The sequence below is a fragment of the Siphateles boraxobius genome, unplaced genomic scaffold, assembly GCF_051911475.1.
Source record: "Siphateles boraxobius isolate OS27281-9 unplaced genomic scaffold, OSU_SipBor_1 12, whole genome shotgun sequence".
Lineage (NCBI taxonomy): Eukaryota > Metazoa > Chordata > Actinopteri > Cypriniformes > Leuciscidae > Siphateles > Siphateles boraxobius.
The window spans coordinates 24,597,501-24,612,877 of record NW_027508722.1 but is presented as its reverse complement, the minus strand read 5'-3'; the positions used below and the strand labels follow the sequence as shown (position 1 = coordinate 24,612,877).

The 15,377-nt window shown below is 34.1% G+C and overlaps 1 protein-coding gene across 1 annotated transcript; it reads right to left on the bottom strand.

The window, feature by feature from the left end:
* Window positions 1-4,992: 4,992 nt before the first annotated feature.
* On the bottom strand, window positions 4,993-9,540 carry ctsk (cathepsin K). Its single transcript, XM_077214293.1, has 8 exons — window positions 9,377-9,540; window positions 8,844-8,981; window positions 8,032-8,154; window positions 7,521-7,673; window positions 6,997-7,215; window positions 6,063-6,228; window positions 5,839-5,947; window positions 4,993-5,638 (listed from the first exon to the last, which is right to left on the bottom strand). The coding sequence occupies exons 2-8, from the start codon at window positions 8,973-8,975 to the stop codon at window positions 5,539-5,541; spliced, it is 1,002 nt and encodes a 333-aa protein (XP_077070408.1). The 5' UTR covers window positions 8,976-8,981; window positions 9,377-9,540; the 3' UTR covers window positions 4,993-5,538.
* Window positions 9,541-15,377: the final 5,837 nt, after the last annotated feature.

Here is a 15,377-nt window from a genome sequence, read left to right as displayed (position 1 = left end):
CCATTCATTTTTCATTTTAAGAAGTCTCATGTCTACATTTATCTCAGGAAATAACCATGGAGGAACAACACAAATTGGATTACATTGTGCTATTTCCTTATCCTCTAATCCAAACTCTTTAATCAATTTGCTTATAACCCATCCAAATCCATTACCATGGAACTTTGAATATTCCCAACAAGTTTTTAGAATTGTTGAAGTTACATTTTCATCCATACTACTTTTAATTTTCATCCAATATACTAAACCTAATTTCATTCTTCTCATTTCCAGTGGAGTTTCTCCAGTCTCTACTAAAAGAGCATTGATAGGTGTTGTTTTCACTGCTCCTGTACATATACGTAAAGCTCTACTCTGTAATCTATCTATCCTTTGTAGTGTTGTTTTAGCTGCTGCTCCATAAATAAAACTGCCATAATCTATTATTGATCTCATAAGAGCCCTGTATATGTTTAATAATGACTGTCTATCTGCACCCCAGTTATTTCCAGCCACAGCCTTTAAGAGATTTATAACTTTCTTACATTTAGTTTCCAAGTTATCTATATGTGTTTTCCATGTATAAGAGCTATCTAACCATAGTCCTAGGTATTTAAATTCTGTAACCCTTTCCAACGTCTGTCCATATAATGTCATTGTTCCTATATCAATATTTCTCTTATTTGTGAATACCATAAAACAAGACTTGTTTGCTGATAATTTAAAACCCCATTCATAAGACCATTTTTCTACTTTATTAATTGCTTTCTTAATATTTCCTACTACATGTTTTATATTCTTTCCTCTCATCCATATGGCCCCATCATCTGCAAATAATGCAGATTTAATACATTTGTCAGTATCTGAAAAGATGTCATTAATCATGATATTAAATAAAATTGGGCTTATTACACTACCTTGAGGTATTCCATTTTCCACATTGAATTCTTTTGAATAATCGTTCCCCATCTTCACCCTTATTTTCCTATCCATCAAAAAATTTGCTATCCAATTATACATCTTCCCACCTATTCCCATCTGCTTTATTTTTATAAGTAACCCTTCTCTCCATAATGAATCATATGCTTTTTCTATATCAAAAAATACTACAACCATTATCTCCTTCATTTTTAACGCTTTCTCTATATCATTACTGACTCTAATTAATGCATCCATTGTTGATCTCCCTATTCTAAATCCACACTGGTATCCATTAATTAATTTCTTATGTTCAAGAACAAACCCTAATCTACTGACCACTATTTTCTCCATCCATTTACTTAAATGAGAAGTTAAAGCTATTGGTCTGTAATTATTTGGACTGATTGGATCTTTCCCTGGTTTATTAAATGGTAAAATTGTTGCCCTTTTCCAACTATTTGGTATTGTACCTTCTTTCCATATTTTATTGAATAATTTTAATATTAATTCCAATGTAACTGAGCGTCTGTTATTTCCTGGTTCCTTTGCTTTTATTTCGTTCCATCACGTGCTAATCTATGCTTGTCATATGGCACAGTTGTCTTAACTTACTTTTTTCTTCGCCCTACATGTTAGATGTTACATGTAGAAAAAAGATAATTTAATGGTTAAAAAAAAAAAAAAAAAAAAAAAAAAAAAAAAAAATTAATAAATAAACTTAATCGACTATTAAACGTTGGATCAATACAACGTATGCTTATAGTTAAAACAACTATTTTATTCCTTATTTAAAATATATATACAGGTCCTTCTCAAAAAATTAGCATATTGTAATAAAGTTCATTATTTTCCATAATGTAATGATAAAAATTAAACTTTCATATATTTTAGATCCATTGCACACCAACTGAAATATTTCAGGTCTTTTATTGTTTTAACACTGATGATTTTGGGCATACAGCTCATGAAAACCCAAAATTCCTGTCTCAAAAAATTAGCATATCATGAAAAGGGTCTCTAAACGAGCTATTAACCTAATCATCTGAATCAACTAATTAACTCTAAACACCTGCAAAAGATTCCTGAGGCTTTTAAAAACTCCCAGCCTGTTTCATTACTCAAAACCGCAATCATGGGTAAGACTGCCGACCTGACTGCTGTCCAGAAGGCCATCATTGACACCCTCAAGCAAGAGGGTAAGACACAGAAAGACATTTCTGAACAAATAGGCTGTTCCCAGAGTGCTGTATCAAGGCACCTCAGTGGGAAGTCTGTGGGAAGGAAAAAGTGTGGCAAAAAACGCTGGACAACGAGAAGAGGTGACCGGACCCTGAGGAAGATTGTGGAGAAGGACCGATTCCAGACCTTGGGGACCTGCGGAAGCAGTGGACTGAGTCTGGAGTAGAAACATCCAGAGCCACCGTGCACAGGCGTGTGCAGGAAATGGGCTACAGGTGCCGCATTCCCCAGGTCAAGCCACTTTTGAACCAGAAACAGCGGCAGAAGCGCCTGACCTGGGCTACAGAGAAGCAGCACTGGACTGTTGCTCAGTTTTGCATGTCATTCGGAAATCAAGGTGCCAGAGTCTGGAGGAAGACTGGGGAGAAGGAAATGCCAAAATGCCTGAAGTCCAGTGTCAAGTACCCACAGTCAGTGATGGTCTGGGGTGCCATGTCAGCTGCTGGTGTTGGTCCACTGTGTTTTATCAAGGTCAGGGTCAATGCATCTAGCTATCAGGAGATTTTGGAGCACTTCATGCTTCCTTCTGCTGAAAAGCTTTATGGAGATGAAGATTTCATTTTTCAGCACGACCTGGCACTTGCTCACAGTGCCAAAGCCACTGGTAAATGGTTTACTGACCATGGTATTACTGTGCTCAATTGGCCTGCCAACTCTCCTGACCTGAACCCCATAGAGAATCTGTGGGATATTGTGAAGAGAAAGTTGAGAGACGCAAGACCCAACACTCTGGATGAGCTTAAGGCCGCTATCGAAGCATCCTGGGCCTCCATAACACCTCAGCAGTGCCACAGGCTGATTGCCTCCATGCCACGCCGCATTGAAGCAGTCATTTCTGCAAAAGGATTCCCGACCAAGTATTGACTATTGAGTGCATAACTGAACATAATTATTTGAAGGTTGCCTTTTTTTGTATTAAAAACACTTCTTTTATTGGTCGGATGAAATATGCTAATTTTTTGAGACAGGAATTTTGGGTTTTCATGAGCTGTATGCCAAAATCATCAGTATTAAAACAATAAAAGACCTGAAATATTTCAGTTGGTGTGCAATGAATCTAAAATATATGAAAGTTTAATTTTTATCATTACATTATGGAAAATAATGAACTTTATCACAATATGCTAATTTTTTGAGAAGGACCTGTATATATATATATATATATATATATATATATATATATATATATATTATTTTTAAATAATTTTTTTAATTAGGCTATTTATTAATCCTTAAGCAAATTATATAAAATATAAAATAAACATTCTTTTAATAAATATTAAACTAATTATATACAATTAGATATAGATTCATAGTGTTTTATGCTGTAGGCTAACCTAAAAAGTGTCCGATGTGCTTTGTTTAATTATAGTTTGATAGGGGGTTTCCAACAGCGAACACCATTTACTCTGAAACTGTTAAGGAAATACCAGCAGTTTAAAGCTGAGCTGCTAAATTAGGTGTAATCTACGTTGAGTAGAAGATATTGCCTAGGCTACACGTCGCCAAAATGTTGTCTAGGCAGCTCATTAGGTTCTAAGAGTTTCCCACGTTTTGAAAACAAGAAGGTTTTTATTATGTTTTCTCATGTCGTGTTTGTGTCGCCATCTAGCGAAATTTGTATTAAACACCGGAAGAAGATATGTCCATTAGAGTGTCTTCACTTAATGCACAAATAGCTATTTTTGTTTCAGATCATATATAGAACACTGGATAACAACTTGGTAGTTACATAATTATCATGTATTACATGGTATATGAAATTACACAGGAAACAGGAAGACAGCCAGAGGAAATCATGTGGTTAGAAACAGCATCATTTGAGCACACAAGCATGACATAAACACCTGTCTGGCTTGTTTCAGAGAATGGCTTTTAGGTTCTAGAAGAACATGTTTTCTTACCATTTCCCAAATGTTAAAAAGCCACATAACCAGGGTACAGGAACAATGAGATCTATTTTTTTCCTTTCATGATGCATTTGCTGATCAGTGATCACTTACAAAATGAGTCATCATCATGATTCAACAAATATTTGTGCTGAACTGGTGCTGATTTCGATGGAATAAAAAATAATCACATTAAAAATGATCAAATGTGTGTTGCTAGGGGACATCTTCTTTAACATTAATTGAATTTACAACCCAAGCTGAGAGATAATTAGTATTTGTCTCTCAGAAAAGAGAATTTAGTATATTGTTATTTGGTGTTTTCAGAACATTTATCAGCTCATGTCACATTTATCTGTGGTCTGTGGTTATATTTTAGGACAAAAGCTTTATGGAACATTGTGAAATTTTCTTGAACAATAATTACTGAAGACTTCATGTAAAATTGTATCTAAACTGAACCTAAATGTGATTGATTCACTTTTAGCAAATGTGAAATAAAATACATTTTTTAAATATTATTTATCCCTCTTTAGCACTAATAGTGGCATACTATGTATGTATTATGAGTATTATGAATGTATTACTGAAGTTCTGATGTTGTATTCTTTGTTTTCAGGTTGAGTTTTTAAATAAAGTTAAAGTTCAAAGATTTTAAGTTAAAACTACTGAATGTGAACACAAAAGGGGAAAGCTGTGTCATTCATCTGATGAGGAAGTGGTTCAGTTAAGGTCATGTGATTTCTTACTGCAGAATATAATTGTCATCATTTTTGTTTAAACGGCATCTAGTTTAGCTCTTAATTCTACTGTTTGTGCTGTCTTTGATTTCTTTTCTTGGTTTCGTCTTCCCCAAATAAATTCTCTGATGCTTTCTCTTCCACCTCAGCAAAACTAAAACTAAGTCTTCATAAACAAATCTTATGGCTACCATGGTTTATAGAAACGTTCTCAGATTTCAAAATTAAGGGGTTGGCACTGATGTTTTATTCTCTGAATCTTAATTTACATAATGTTTCTGTACAGAGGTGTGGTATTGACTTGTACTTATTAAAATGTTAGTAGTGTGACCTTTTTTACATTAGAAAATGATATTATTTCAGGTAAACAGTAAGATAACTTCACCCAAGTATGATGTACTCAAAATTAACAGTTTTATTTAATATGATAATAAAAAGCCCTTGGTAATTTATATAATCAAAATATAAAACAGAGATCTCAGATCCCACCAGGGGAGTAAGAAAAAAAACTTAGCAGACTGTATATACAATATCAAAACTTCCCTTTTGAATTTCAAATATTGCACAAAACAGTTTCGACTGCATGGGGTTAAAAACAATCTAAGACACAAGAGAAAAATACACAATACACTTTAGGTATTAAAATGAATGGCTTCTTTTAGAGAGTGTTTTCCCAATCATTATTATATATAGCACATTGATAGTGATAATGAGTCCCTTTTGTTATTGGACAGCAGCAGACAAGTTTGGTCCCTTGTGAGCACCAGCTCTCACATGACTGGGTAACTGGCCAGGCTGGCAATACCACATGCATTGTTACGGTTACGAGCCATCAGGACATACCCCTTCTTTCCCCAGTCTTCACCCCAACTTCAGAAGCAGAGAAAAACAGATGGATTAGGAGAAGACACTACTAAATGCATATTTATTTATTTTTTAAATTAACTTATTTATATTTAAATGAAATATACATTATATATTTACTTTATTTTAAATGGAATTGTTTTATTTAAATTATTTATTTATTATTTTAAACAAATCTGCTCTCTTGAAGAACAGATTTTCCTCACCTGTTCTTCACAATCCAGTACTTTTTGCCTTTCGGTGTGATTCCGTAACCAACAGCTAGCACTGCATGGTTGACATCATCCTTGTTGCAGTTGGGATCATAGTACACACCTAGAAATGGGTTTTGGACATAGTAAAGGTCAAGCTTTTAGTCTTATTAGTAACTTTTATTTTAAAGATTTCAGCAAAACACAGTTCAGACAATATAGATGTAGATGTTAAGTACCGCTTTTGTAGTACAGGAAGGTGGACTGCATGGCATCTATACCCACTGACACAGGTCCCACCTTTGCCACAGCAGCAGTCAGTGCCCTCTCATTACCCTGAGGAATCTCTTTATACCCTTTACAACTGGCTGCTCTCGCTGAACTGTTGTAGGCACATTGCTGATCCTGCAGGGGGCAGTAGTGAGATGAACAAAATTATGACTGTAAACAGGTAAATCATTGGTTGGCTCTGACCTTAATTCAATCATTTAAATTATTCATTGAATTTTCTTTTATTTAAGAAGCGACACTTAGCGACACGAAATAATGATTTTGCCTTCTAAGTCAGTTAGCATAAAGATGTGGTCACATTTACTGTGAATCCAGTCATTAAAATAGGAATCAACATGATTGGAAGTTCCACATGGGGGTGAAAAAATTCCCAATGCAGATTCCGCTCAAGTTGGTTACGTGAATTTGCTGTGCTGACCAACAGAAAGCTGCTTAGTTTAAAAGTGTGTGAACTGGTCACACAATAAAACTGTATGAACAGTGCTTCATATGTTGCTACATTCTTAAAAGAAAGAGTTCTATTACAGAACCTTAAAGGGAGCTTATAGACACTTCATGGAAGTTTTCAGGGTGTCCCATCTTTGGATCATTTTATGGATTTAGATGTAATTATTTAATTTCATTTTAATTCTTAATTTTAATACAATTTTATGAATTAAAAATCTCATAATCATAAACTGAAATATCCATATCCATATCCATTAAACGTGAAATATAAAGAGGGGAAGTTATTTTGATTAAAAAAAAATTAAGAGAGCACATGGATTTAAAAAAAGAATGATGTGCACAGGTAAATTATTTATAATAAATACTGCAATATACCATAAAAAAAATGTAATTTGTCAATTTGGATTTCATGGTGTCTTTAAGGCTGATCAATACCGTTCCAACATAGGGGTAGCCTTCCTCTGAATCAATGCCTTGGTTGTCTGCAACATATTTGAAAGCATTTGTCATGTATCCTCCACCACAGCCGTCATTTTCAGTCACACAGTCCACCAGGTTCTGGGGACTGAGGTCTACCAGTTGACCTTTGGTCTTCTTCAGTTGACCTTCCAAGGCCCCAACAGAGCTAAAGGCCCAGCATGAGCCGCACGAACCCTGAGGAGAGCAAGAGAAAAACAGCACTTTACTGAGAAGCAGACTAAACTCTACTGATTTAAAAATATAAGCTTAATCGTTTAAACCACTAGATGGCAACCAAGTACAATGATAACTGTAGTTGGCTTGAAATCTAAACAGATGAAGCCAATGGTTATAATGATAACCCTCATTCTGTGGAAAAAAAAATTTGAAAGCTTATTTCTTACAACCAGGAGTTAATGTGAGGATGATGATTAATCGTGTGAGAGATTATCAGAATGAAGAAATATTACAGGAAAATGTTGTAATTCCATTTTCCTCACTTGGTTCTTGACAGAAGTGACGTATCCCAGTTTACGGTAGTCAATTGATTTGGGCAACTTCTCCATTGTGTCACCAGGCACGAATGTGTTTGTTGAGTCCCGGTACATGGGCATTTGGAGTCCCATCACATTCTCTGCCACTTCTTCTAATGTCTGCAGAAAGATAAGAATTGGACAAAAAGGACATCGCTTAATTGCTGACCAATCCTCAAAAACGTTAACAAGTTAGATCTAGTGTCAGTAAACAGGCTTTTAAAATACATATTTCGCTGACGAAACATTCCTGTTGTCATAATCTTACTTATCTGCAAACAGGTTTAGCAAGTAAGATAACAACACAGCAAAATAATGTTGAATGTTGAAGACACCATAATCTTAAACTGCGCAGTTTCACACACAAATATACACACACATGTATATATATATATATATATATATATATATATATATATATATATATATGGGTTAAGCGTTTCACGTCAGTCAAATAGTAGTATACCGGAATACTTACCATATCTCCAAAATGGTTCATGCCCAGATTATAGGTATGAATCCCCAGTTCATACTCTTTGTTATGGGCCTCAATTAGCAGCATGTTCTTCTCCCATATCGTCCGTCGAATAGACTCCTCATCCTGCCCACCATGAAACACACATGTAAATACTTGACACAAACAATGAGTAATACCGAATAGAAGTATTTCTGTAGAGCATGTAAAAACAAAGCCTCATCAGAAAGGGACTTAGCCAGTACATTTCAATCAATTCAAGTTCAATCAACTTTATTAGTCCCACAAGGGGCAATTAGTTATTAGGGCAATGTAGTCATAAAAAAACCCGATACAAACTCACCAACCTAATTCAAGTCCCCATGTGGTGAAAATCAAGCTTTTAATGTTGTTTATATGACTATGTGGTGTTTATAATATGCTTTAAGACAAATCATGAACAAATGCATAAGTCAAAATAATTGCTGAGTATTTTCTCCTTAAAACTGCATTGAACCAAAGGCAATCTCAAAAAAACAGTTTGAAATCGCTGGTGTTTCTGACTTCACAAACAGCTGGTGTGAGTAGAGGCAGGACTTATTTGCATATTTATAGAACCTTGTATACTAAATGAGGCAAGGGTGTAGAGTTACATTCAAGCTATTTTAAGGCATAAAGAATTTTTTCAAGGAAACAACATTCAAATATATAATTTTGGTGATCAAAGATGATTTTTAAGGGATACAATTATTGACAACAGGGGGACTTTAACTATTTTATAACCCAGAGGAAACAGAATTGAACTATTTTGTTAGTCTTTTTAGGGTGCTACTCACCAGGCCATTGTACTCCCTCCTATGGGCGATTTTCCAGCTCTCCCATGCTTCATCCAGTGAGAGATTGTCCAGAGTGTGAGCTAGTCCACACCACACCACCAGGAGAATAGGAATTCCACCAAATGTATACATAATGCCCTGAAAAACAGACATACAGCCAGAGGTGTAAACCCACTATGCTATATACTTAACATGCACGTACGACTTACAGTACGTGCGTGTTAACCGTAAACCACATGCAAAAAGAACCCCCCTCACTGCAACCTATTTAGGTCAGTTTAGAGAAGTAAGAATTGAGTGGTTATATCCGAAGTGAGGAAGAAGAAAATGACTGTCTACATTCAAAAATTGCGTTAAAAGGTTTTCAGTTTAAAAGTTTCTTGAACAACAAAAAGAAAGCGAAAGTATAGCAACAAAGCTGCACACAGAACTTCAAGTGTTTTACGAATGTTAAAACACATTAACAATGTTAACTCTATTTACGATGATAGAAAAATAAACTAGCCTACAGAGTGACGACGAGGAACGGTTACCTGGATGATTTCTAGAAGTTCAGAACAAAAGATAGATGCTGGTTTAAAACTGGTTAGTCGACGAGACGACGACCTTTTTATATGCTGGAGTTTTGAGGAAGTTACTCTTGTTGCGGGAAAGGGAAGAGGTCCCGCTGCATCTGGAATCACTAAAACACCAGCCAAGAGCGATGATGTCAGTGTTCGAGTTACAGTTTTAGGAAAAGTGGGAAGTTGGGAATTGTGGATCCTACCAAGGTCGTGTAAAAGAGATGTCTATATTGATATTGAATTTATTAGAAGGATTAACCCCTTGAGATGTATCATGTATGTATCCCGTTTTCGAGGGGGTCCTTACATACCATGTAACACAATTACAACATAAAATTAAAACATAACAAGATTACAATTAACAGTAGCCTACATCAACAAACAAAAAAACAAAAAAAAATCTTTACACCGCCAAAATACCAGAATAAACAATAATATATATAATAAAATAAATACTGATCAGAAAATACACATTTTAATCAACAACAATTACAAATACAGATAAATATAAACCTAAACAACAGTGAACATAACAACAACACCTAGCAAAGTGACAGTTTCAATGAAGACATGTGCAGTGTTGTTTTTTGCACGAGGAACCAGAAAATAAGTCTGGACCGAATGCCTAACTCTGTGGTTTGAAGAAAAGGATACAAAGTATTGTTGTAGATAACTAGGATAATTAAAATAAATACATTTAAATATAAATTGAAGCCAATGAATGTGCCTTCAGTTCTCACACACAAGGATGACCACAGGAGTGCCTCATACATTGTACAGTGATGTGTGTAAAAAGAACATCCTAAAACAAATCTGAAAATTCTATTATATGCTATATTAAGCGAGGCAAGATCAGATTTTGATGCCGTTAGATAAACTACATCACAATAATCAAAAGACGGAAGTATTAATTGAGAAACAAGTTTCTTACGAACATGATAAGAAAAACCATTTTGAGATCTATGCAAAATACTCATTCCAACATTGACTTTATGTAAAACATGATTAATGTGTGGTTTAAAATAAAGTTTAGAGTCAAGCCATACAAATTAAAATTAATTTAACACCACTACCACCACTAACAACAAGATAATATTTTAGAGATCCCTTAATCATTAACTAAACCTTACAGTTCCCAGATAGATAGATCCAAAATGTTACACAAATAAGAAGTTTTACATATTGAATTTGGTGCAGCGTTTCCTAAAGTTTTGGGAATTGCTTATATATTGACGACAGTTTTTTCTATTTGCCATTGATTTTCATTAACATTTATACTTCTGCCGGGCTAGTCATAGGCCTACTAACAAAAGAAACAGTCACATCCAGCTTTTCAGGCTGATGCATTTCTGTTGGGGATCCTGCAAAAGTATTGATGTGGTGAAGTAGTGCACATTTTAGTCTTAGTTCATAACCTTCTTATACGTACATCTTCAGTCATCTCACATTTCCAGTCAGGGTGTGTTTTAGCTGGAAGAAGACACGTGAATTAAAACTCAACTGATTTGATGGTATCAATAAATAGCACCTCTTTCTGAGCATCATTCTCCTGTGGCCCTGCTAGCTTGTCATGAACACTTCCCCTTGTTAGTCAACAACCTGAGTTCCCTGCACAATGTGTCAGTGTATGAGGTCTACATGAAAATTGTCCCATGATGTACTATAGGCATGCAGTCAGCACTAAGATATAAATGTATGTCGAGGAAAGTCCCCTTATTGTTAGTTGCTCATGCTATGTGCAGATTACTCACAAACATACAAGCAAATCCATAAATATCACAGGCCAAAAGCATCATAGCCTGCTGACATGGTGACAAGACTGAGCAGACTAAGAACTATTTCAGCTTTTGTATATGGGGAACAAAAAACATGTGCAAAAAACATGTATTCAATCCACTTTAAACACTGACTGGATTAGTTAAATTTGTGCAAATGGTTTGTGTATTGCTACTAATTTCAATTCGTTGAGCACAACCCAACTGTAAAGCACAGCACTTCTATGAACTCAACACTTTGTTTTTTGTAGTGTAGTCACTGTAGTGTAACAAGAGGGTGCCTTTTTCTGCATTTAAGCAGAGTTAGATCAATGTACACTAAAAATAAACTTTCAGATACTTCTGTGTATCTTGTTTAATGTCATTTCTTTGGTCAAACACTGTTGACTGTTTATTTGATAGTATTACACATTAACAATGCCTGAAAGGAAGGATTGACTTTGTCCCAGATACATTAAATGATTGAAGCATTTTTCATTAATACACACCAGCTCATTCATGCATTACAAAAATTTTGACTTTTTTTTGTGGTTAATCTGATACTGATTAGAGCCTATGGTGTGTGCCTGTTTAAGTGTCGTTTTTCTAAAGCATTAAGGATTGAGCCTTATATTTCTAGATGTTTTGTAAGTGCAGATCTTGTCGGTGTGAACACAATTCAATTGTTGTGAAATTATTTCATGTACAATAAACATTATTATTAATGTATTAATATTGAATTCAAAAGCTCTAGCGTCGCAACTGTTGAGACATGTTACACAGAAAAAATCCCTCCCTCAGGTAGCTCTTGCCAGCAAACTCAACATCTGTTTCCTATAACTGAACATTCCAGTCTAACCACACAGCTAAAGAAGCCCAGAATGCCTTGCTGTAGTCACATGTCTGTTCCCATGACTATCACGAGACTTTTGATTGAATTTTTTTTTACATACTGTATTGTTCAGAATGACAACAACAGAACATGCATCAAACTTCCCTTTTTGTCTATTTTATGGTTTATACACTACCAGTCAAAAGTTTGCACACAACTAGCTATACCTGTTTTTTTTTTTTTTTACATTTTAGAGATACAGTAAAGTCCTCAAAATTATGAAATAACAGAAATGCAGGTGACTGAAACATGTTGTCAAAACTATTATTTAAGCGAAGAAGTCAACTTTTGTTAAGCTTCTCCGGGCTTCTTTCAACCAACCTCATGAGGTGCATTCATTATTTAATATTAAATATATAAATATAATGTAATATATTTAAAATATTATATTATATTATATTATATTACATTATATTATATTATATTATATTATATTATATTATATTATATTATATTATATTATATTATATTATATTATATTATATTATATTATATTAGTAAAAAAGTGCTGCTGAGGCATTCATAGATCCCATTACTGGAGCTTGTTTTTCCAGTGCTGCCACCATTGATGCATAGATGTCCACATGCTGGGGATTAGAGTTGAGAGACAGAGGGCCAGGCAAACTTTATTGCAGTCTTTGAAGAGCAAGAGCCCATTCACAATTTCAACTGTACCATCTGCCACGTGCACAGGGATCTGAGGGTTTGTGACGGCAGGATTTGACCAATACAAATCAGTATGCAGTAACTCTAAGCCAAGGTCAGTACAGCATTTGTGAAGGCAGGTCAGAGAGAGTTGTGTAAATGGATAAACAGAAAAAGAGAGAGAGAGAGAGAGAGAGAGAGAGAGAGAGAGAGAGAGAGAGAGAGAGAGAGAGAGAGAGAGAGATTCTGCTGGGAATGATGTAGTAGATTTCAGAAGGTTGTGCTGGGATAGGAGATAAAAATCCTTTTACAATCCTTTTTAAATGTAAAATAAACAGGAGTAAGGCTTTTGTTTACAACATGGAAGAAAACAAACCTAAAAGCAAATAATCCCAATTCCTGGCTGAATACCAAGGCAGCGCTGCAGAAGACGTGTTAGAAAGGTCAAAACGCTGAGAATTCATTAAAGGGCTCCCATGTAGCATTTTCTGCAAGCAAACTGTTCATAGTAAGACAGTGGCAACACCTTTGGTTATAATTTAATATTTCAAATAGATTAATGGATAAGGTTTAAAATATTTTAAAGCTAAATATCTACATAAAAATCTAAAGATAGCTATGGTACACTGTATAAAAAACAACGTAATGTCTGTTAAAAAAACGGTAATTTTCTGTCAGCAGTTTCCAGGGAATGTCTGTTAAAACTGAAAAAAAAACTGAATAAATTCAAAAACTAATATTTATACTGTTAGTAATGTGTGTGCATTATTACTATTCACGTTTAGCATTACTATTAAATTATTATTAAATTTAATATTTTTGTAATTACTATTAAAATTAATGCAAATCTAGTACACTAAATAAAAAATATATTATAATATATTTTATTATCACTAGTTGATAACACTATAGTTAGACAGACAGTAACATGAAAAGACAAAGAGTTTGGTAAAATAGGCCAGTCTTTTTGTGATGGATTACTTTTGAGAAGTTTAAAGAACTTAGAGCTGCTTAATGAGGATAAAGGTGAATGCTTCCTATATTAGAGACTTTTCTGCACTCAGTCCCTTCTTTCATTTGAAATGTTTTCCCTCTAGTGGCCAGATTTAATTAAAATCCTACAGGCAATGTGGAGAGTATCACTGTTCTCCCAAACCACTATTTGCTACTCCAGTGCAGATATCTCTGTTTCTATTTTACTTGCGCTATCTATGGGTTGTAATAGAAGTAAATAACCATGTGAAAACCTTTTGCCATTTAGGAACATCCTTATTATTATTGTGAACAAATGGAAATTGCATGACTCATTGTTTTTTAGACTAAATATCACACGCCTGTTATTCATTTGTACACTGGTGCCAAAATTAACATTTATGGTTTATTGGTTGTACAATCCTTGTCATCCTCACTCACAAATTAATAAATTGAAATTAAATTTGACATTAATGGTGCTGGTTAATGTTGTGTGATGTCCAAAGGCACTGAAGTTATTTAAGAATAAATGCATTCTGAATGTTTGCGATTATGTGGCTTCTCAGGGTTTTTTCATCATGAAGGGTAAACTCCATCACAGTCTGATTAACCACAGAGATGTTTTAAGGCAAGTTATTTAACATTGTTGTCTCTCCACAGATGGTCAACTCAATTATAAATGAAGGTAAATGGCTGTTATGAAAAATAATTTATTAAAAGCTATTTTAGTCCCTGGGAGATCTGACCCTGGTTAGAGTATCTTGTTTGCAGGCCTGCAAACATCTGACTTAACCCCTTAACTGCCCCCCCCCCCCCCCCCCCCTTTGATAATTGACATTAAAATGCACCATACAAACCTAAATGGTTGTAATTCAAGAATGCGTTTGAATATAGACCTAAGTTTGGTCTTGTTTTAAAGAAAACAGTCAGCAGATTATTACTGAAGTGAAAGCACTTCAAAAAATGAAGTATGAAAAAGTTATGGAAGTTAAAATTTACAGTAAATCAAATATAGGCCTACTTTATTAATATATTTTTTTAATATAAAATACATATTTTACTAAATATTTTTTACTATAAAATTACTATAAAATGAAAGCTATATATCTAACCAAGTTGTGTTCCAAATTTAAAGTTGATATCACAAAAATTGAAGTTCCCATGAGATTTTGGTTAGGCGTTATACCAAAAATAGCCACCAGGTGCCATTGCATTCCATTGAATTTAATTGTATATATTCTGCCATAACAAATTAATAAATTTCTATCCAAATATCACTTCTGTCACTAAATATGGAACCTTGAGACTCAGACCTTTCTGACAATATGTGTTTTGTCAAGATTAGAACAATTTTGATGATAAATTATGAAAGATGATGCCCAAAAGGGGAGGGGCCTAATAAAAAAATACCGTTTCTATGGTAACGCAACGTCCAATTTCAAAACGGTTTTACAGGATGAATTCTGAGTTCGTAAGCTTTCATATGATACCTAATTTATGATAACTACTAAAATATGTGATATTATAATAATAAAAAAATTATATATATATATATATATAATATATTATACTTTTTAGAGGACTTTTTACTTTACTTTTTAAAATATAATTTTATCTTTTTTATTGAGAAATACTAGATTACGTTTTATTATGAACTTTTAGCATTAAAAACCAAAGTTTCAATTATTAAAAGTGTGTGCGTCAACTT

What these genes read in the sequence shown, in the direction of transcription:
- ctsk (XM_077214293.1), bottom strand. Translation starts at nt 8,975, where the DNA reads ATGTATACATTTGGTGGAATTCCTATTCTCCTGGTGGTGTGGTGTGGA. An exon ending in GGAGGGAGTACAATGGCCTG is followed by an intron (nt 8,155 to 8,843) that starts GTGAGTAGCACC and finishes CATGGTGGGCAG; the next exon opens with GATGAGGAGTCTATTCGACG. An exon ending in CTTCCTGTACTACAAAAGCG is followed by an intron (nt 5,948 to 6,062) that starts GTACTTAACATC and finishes ACCCATTTCTAG; the next exon opens with GTGTGTACTATGATCCCAAC.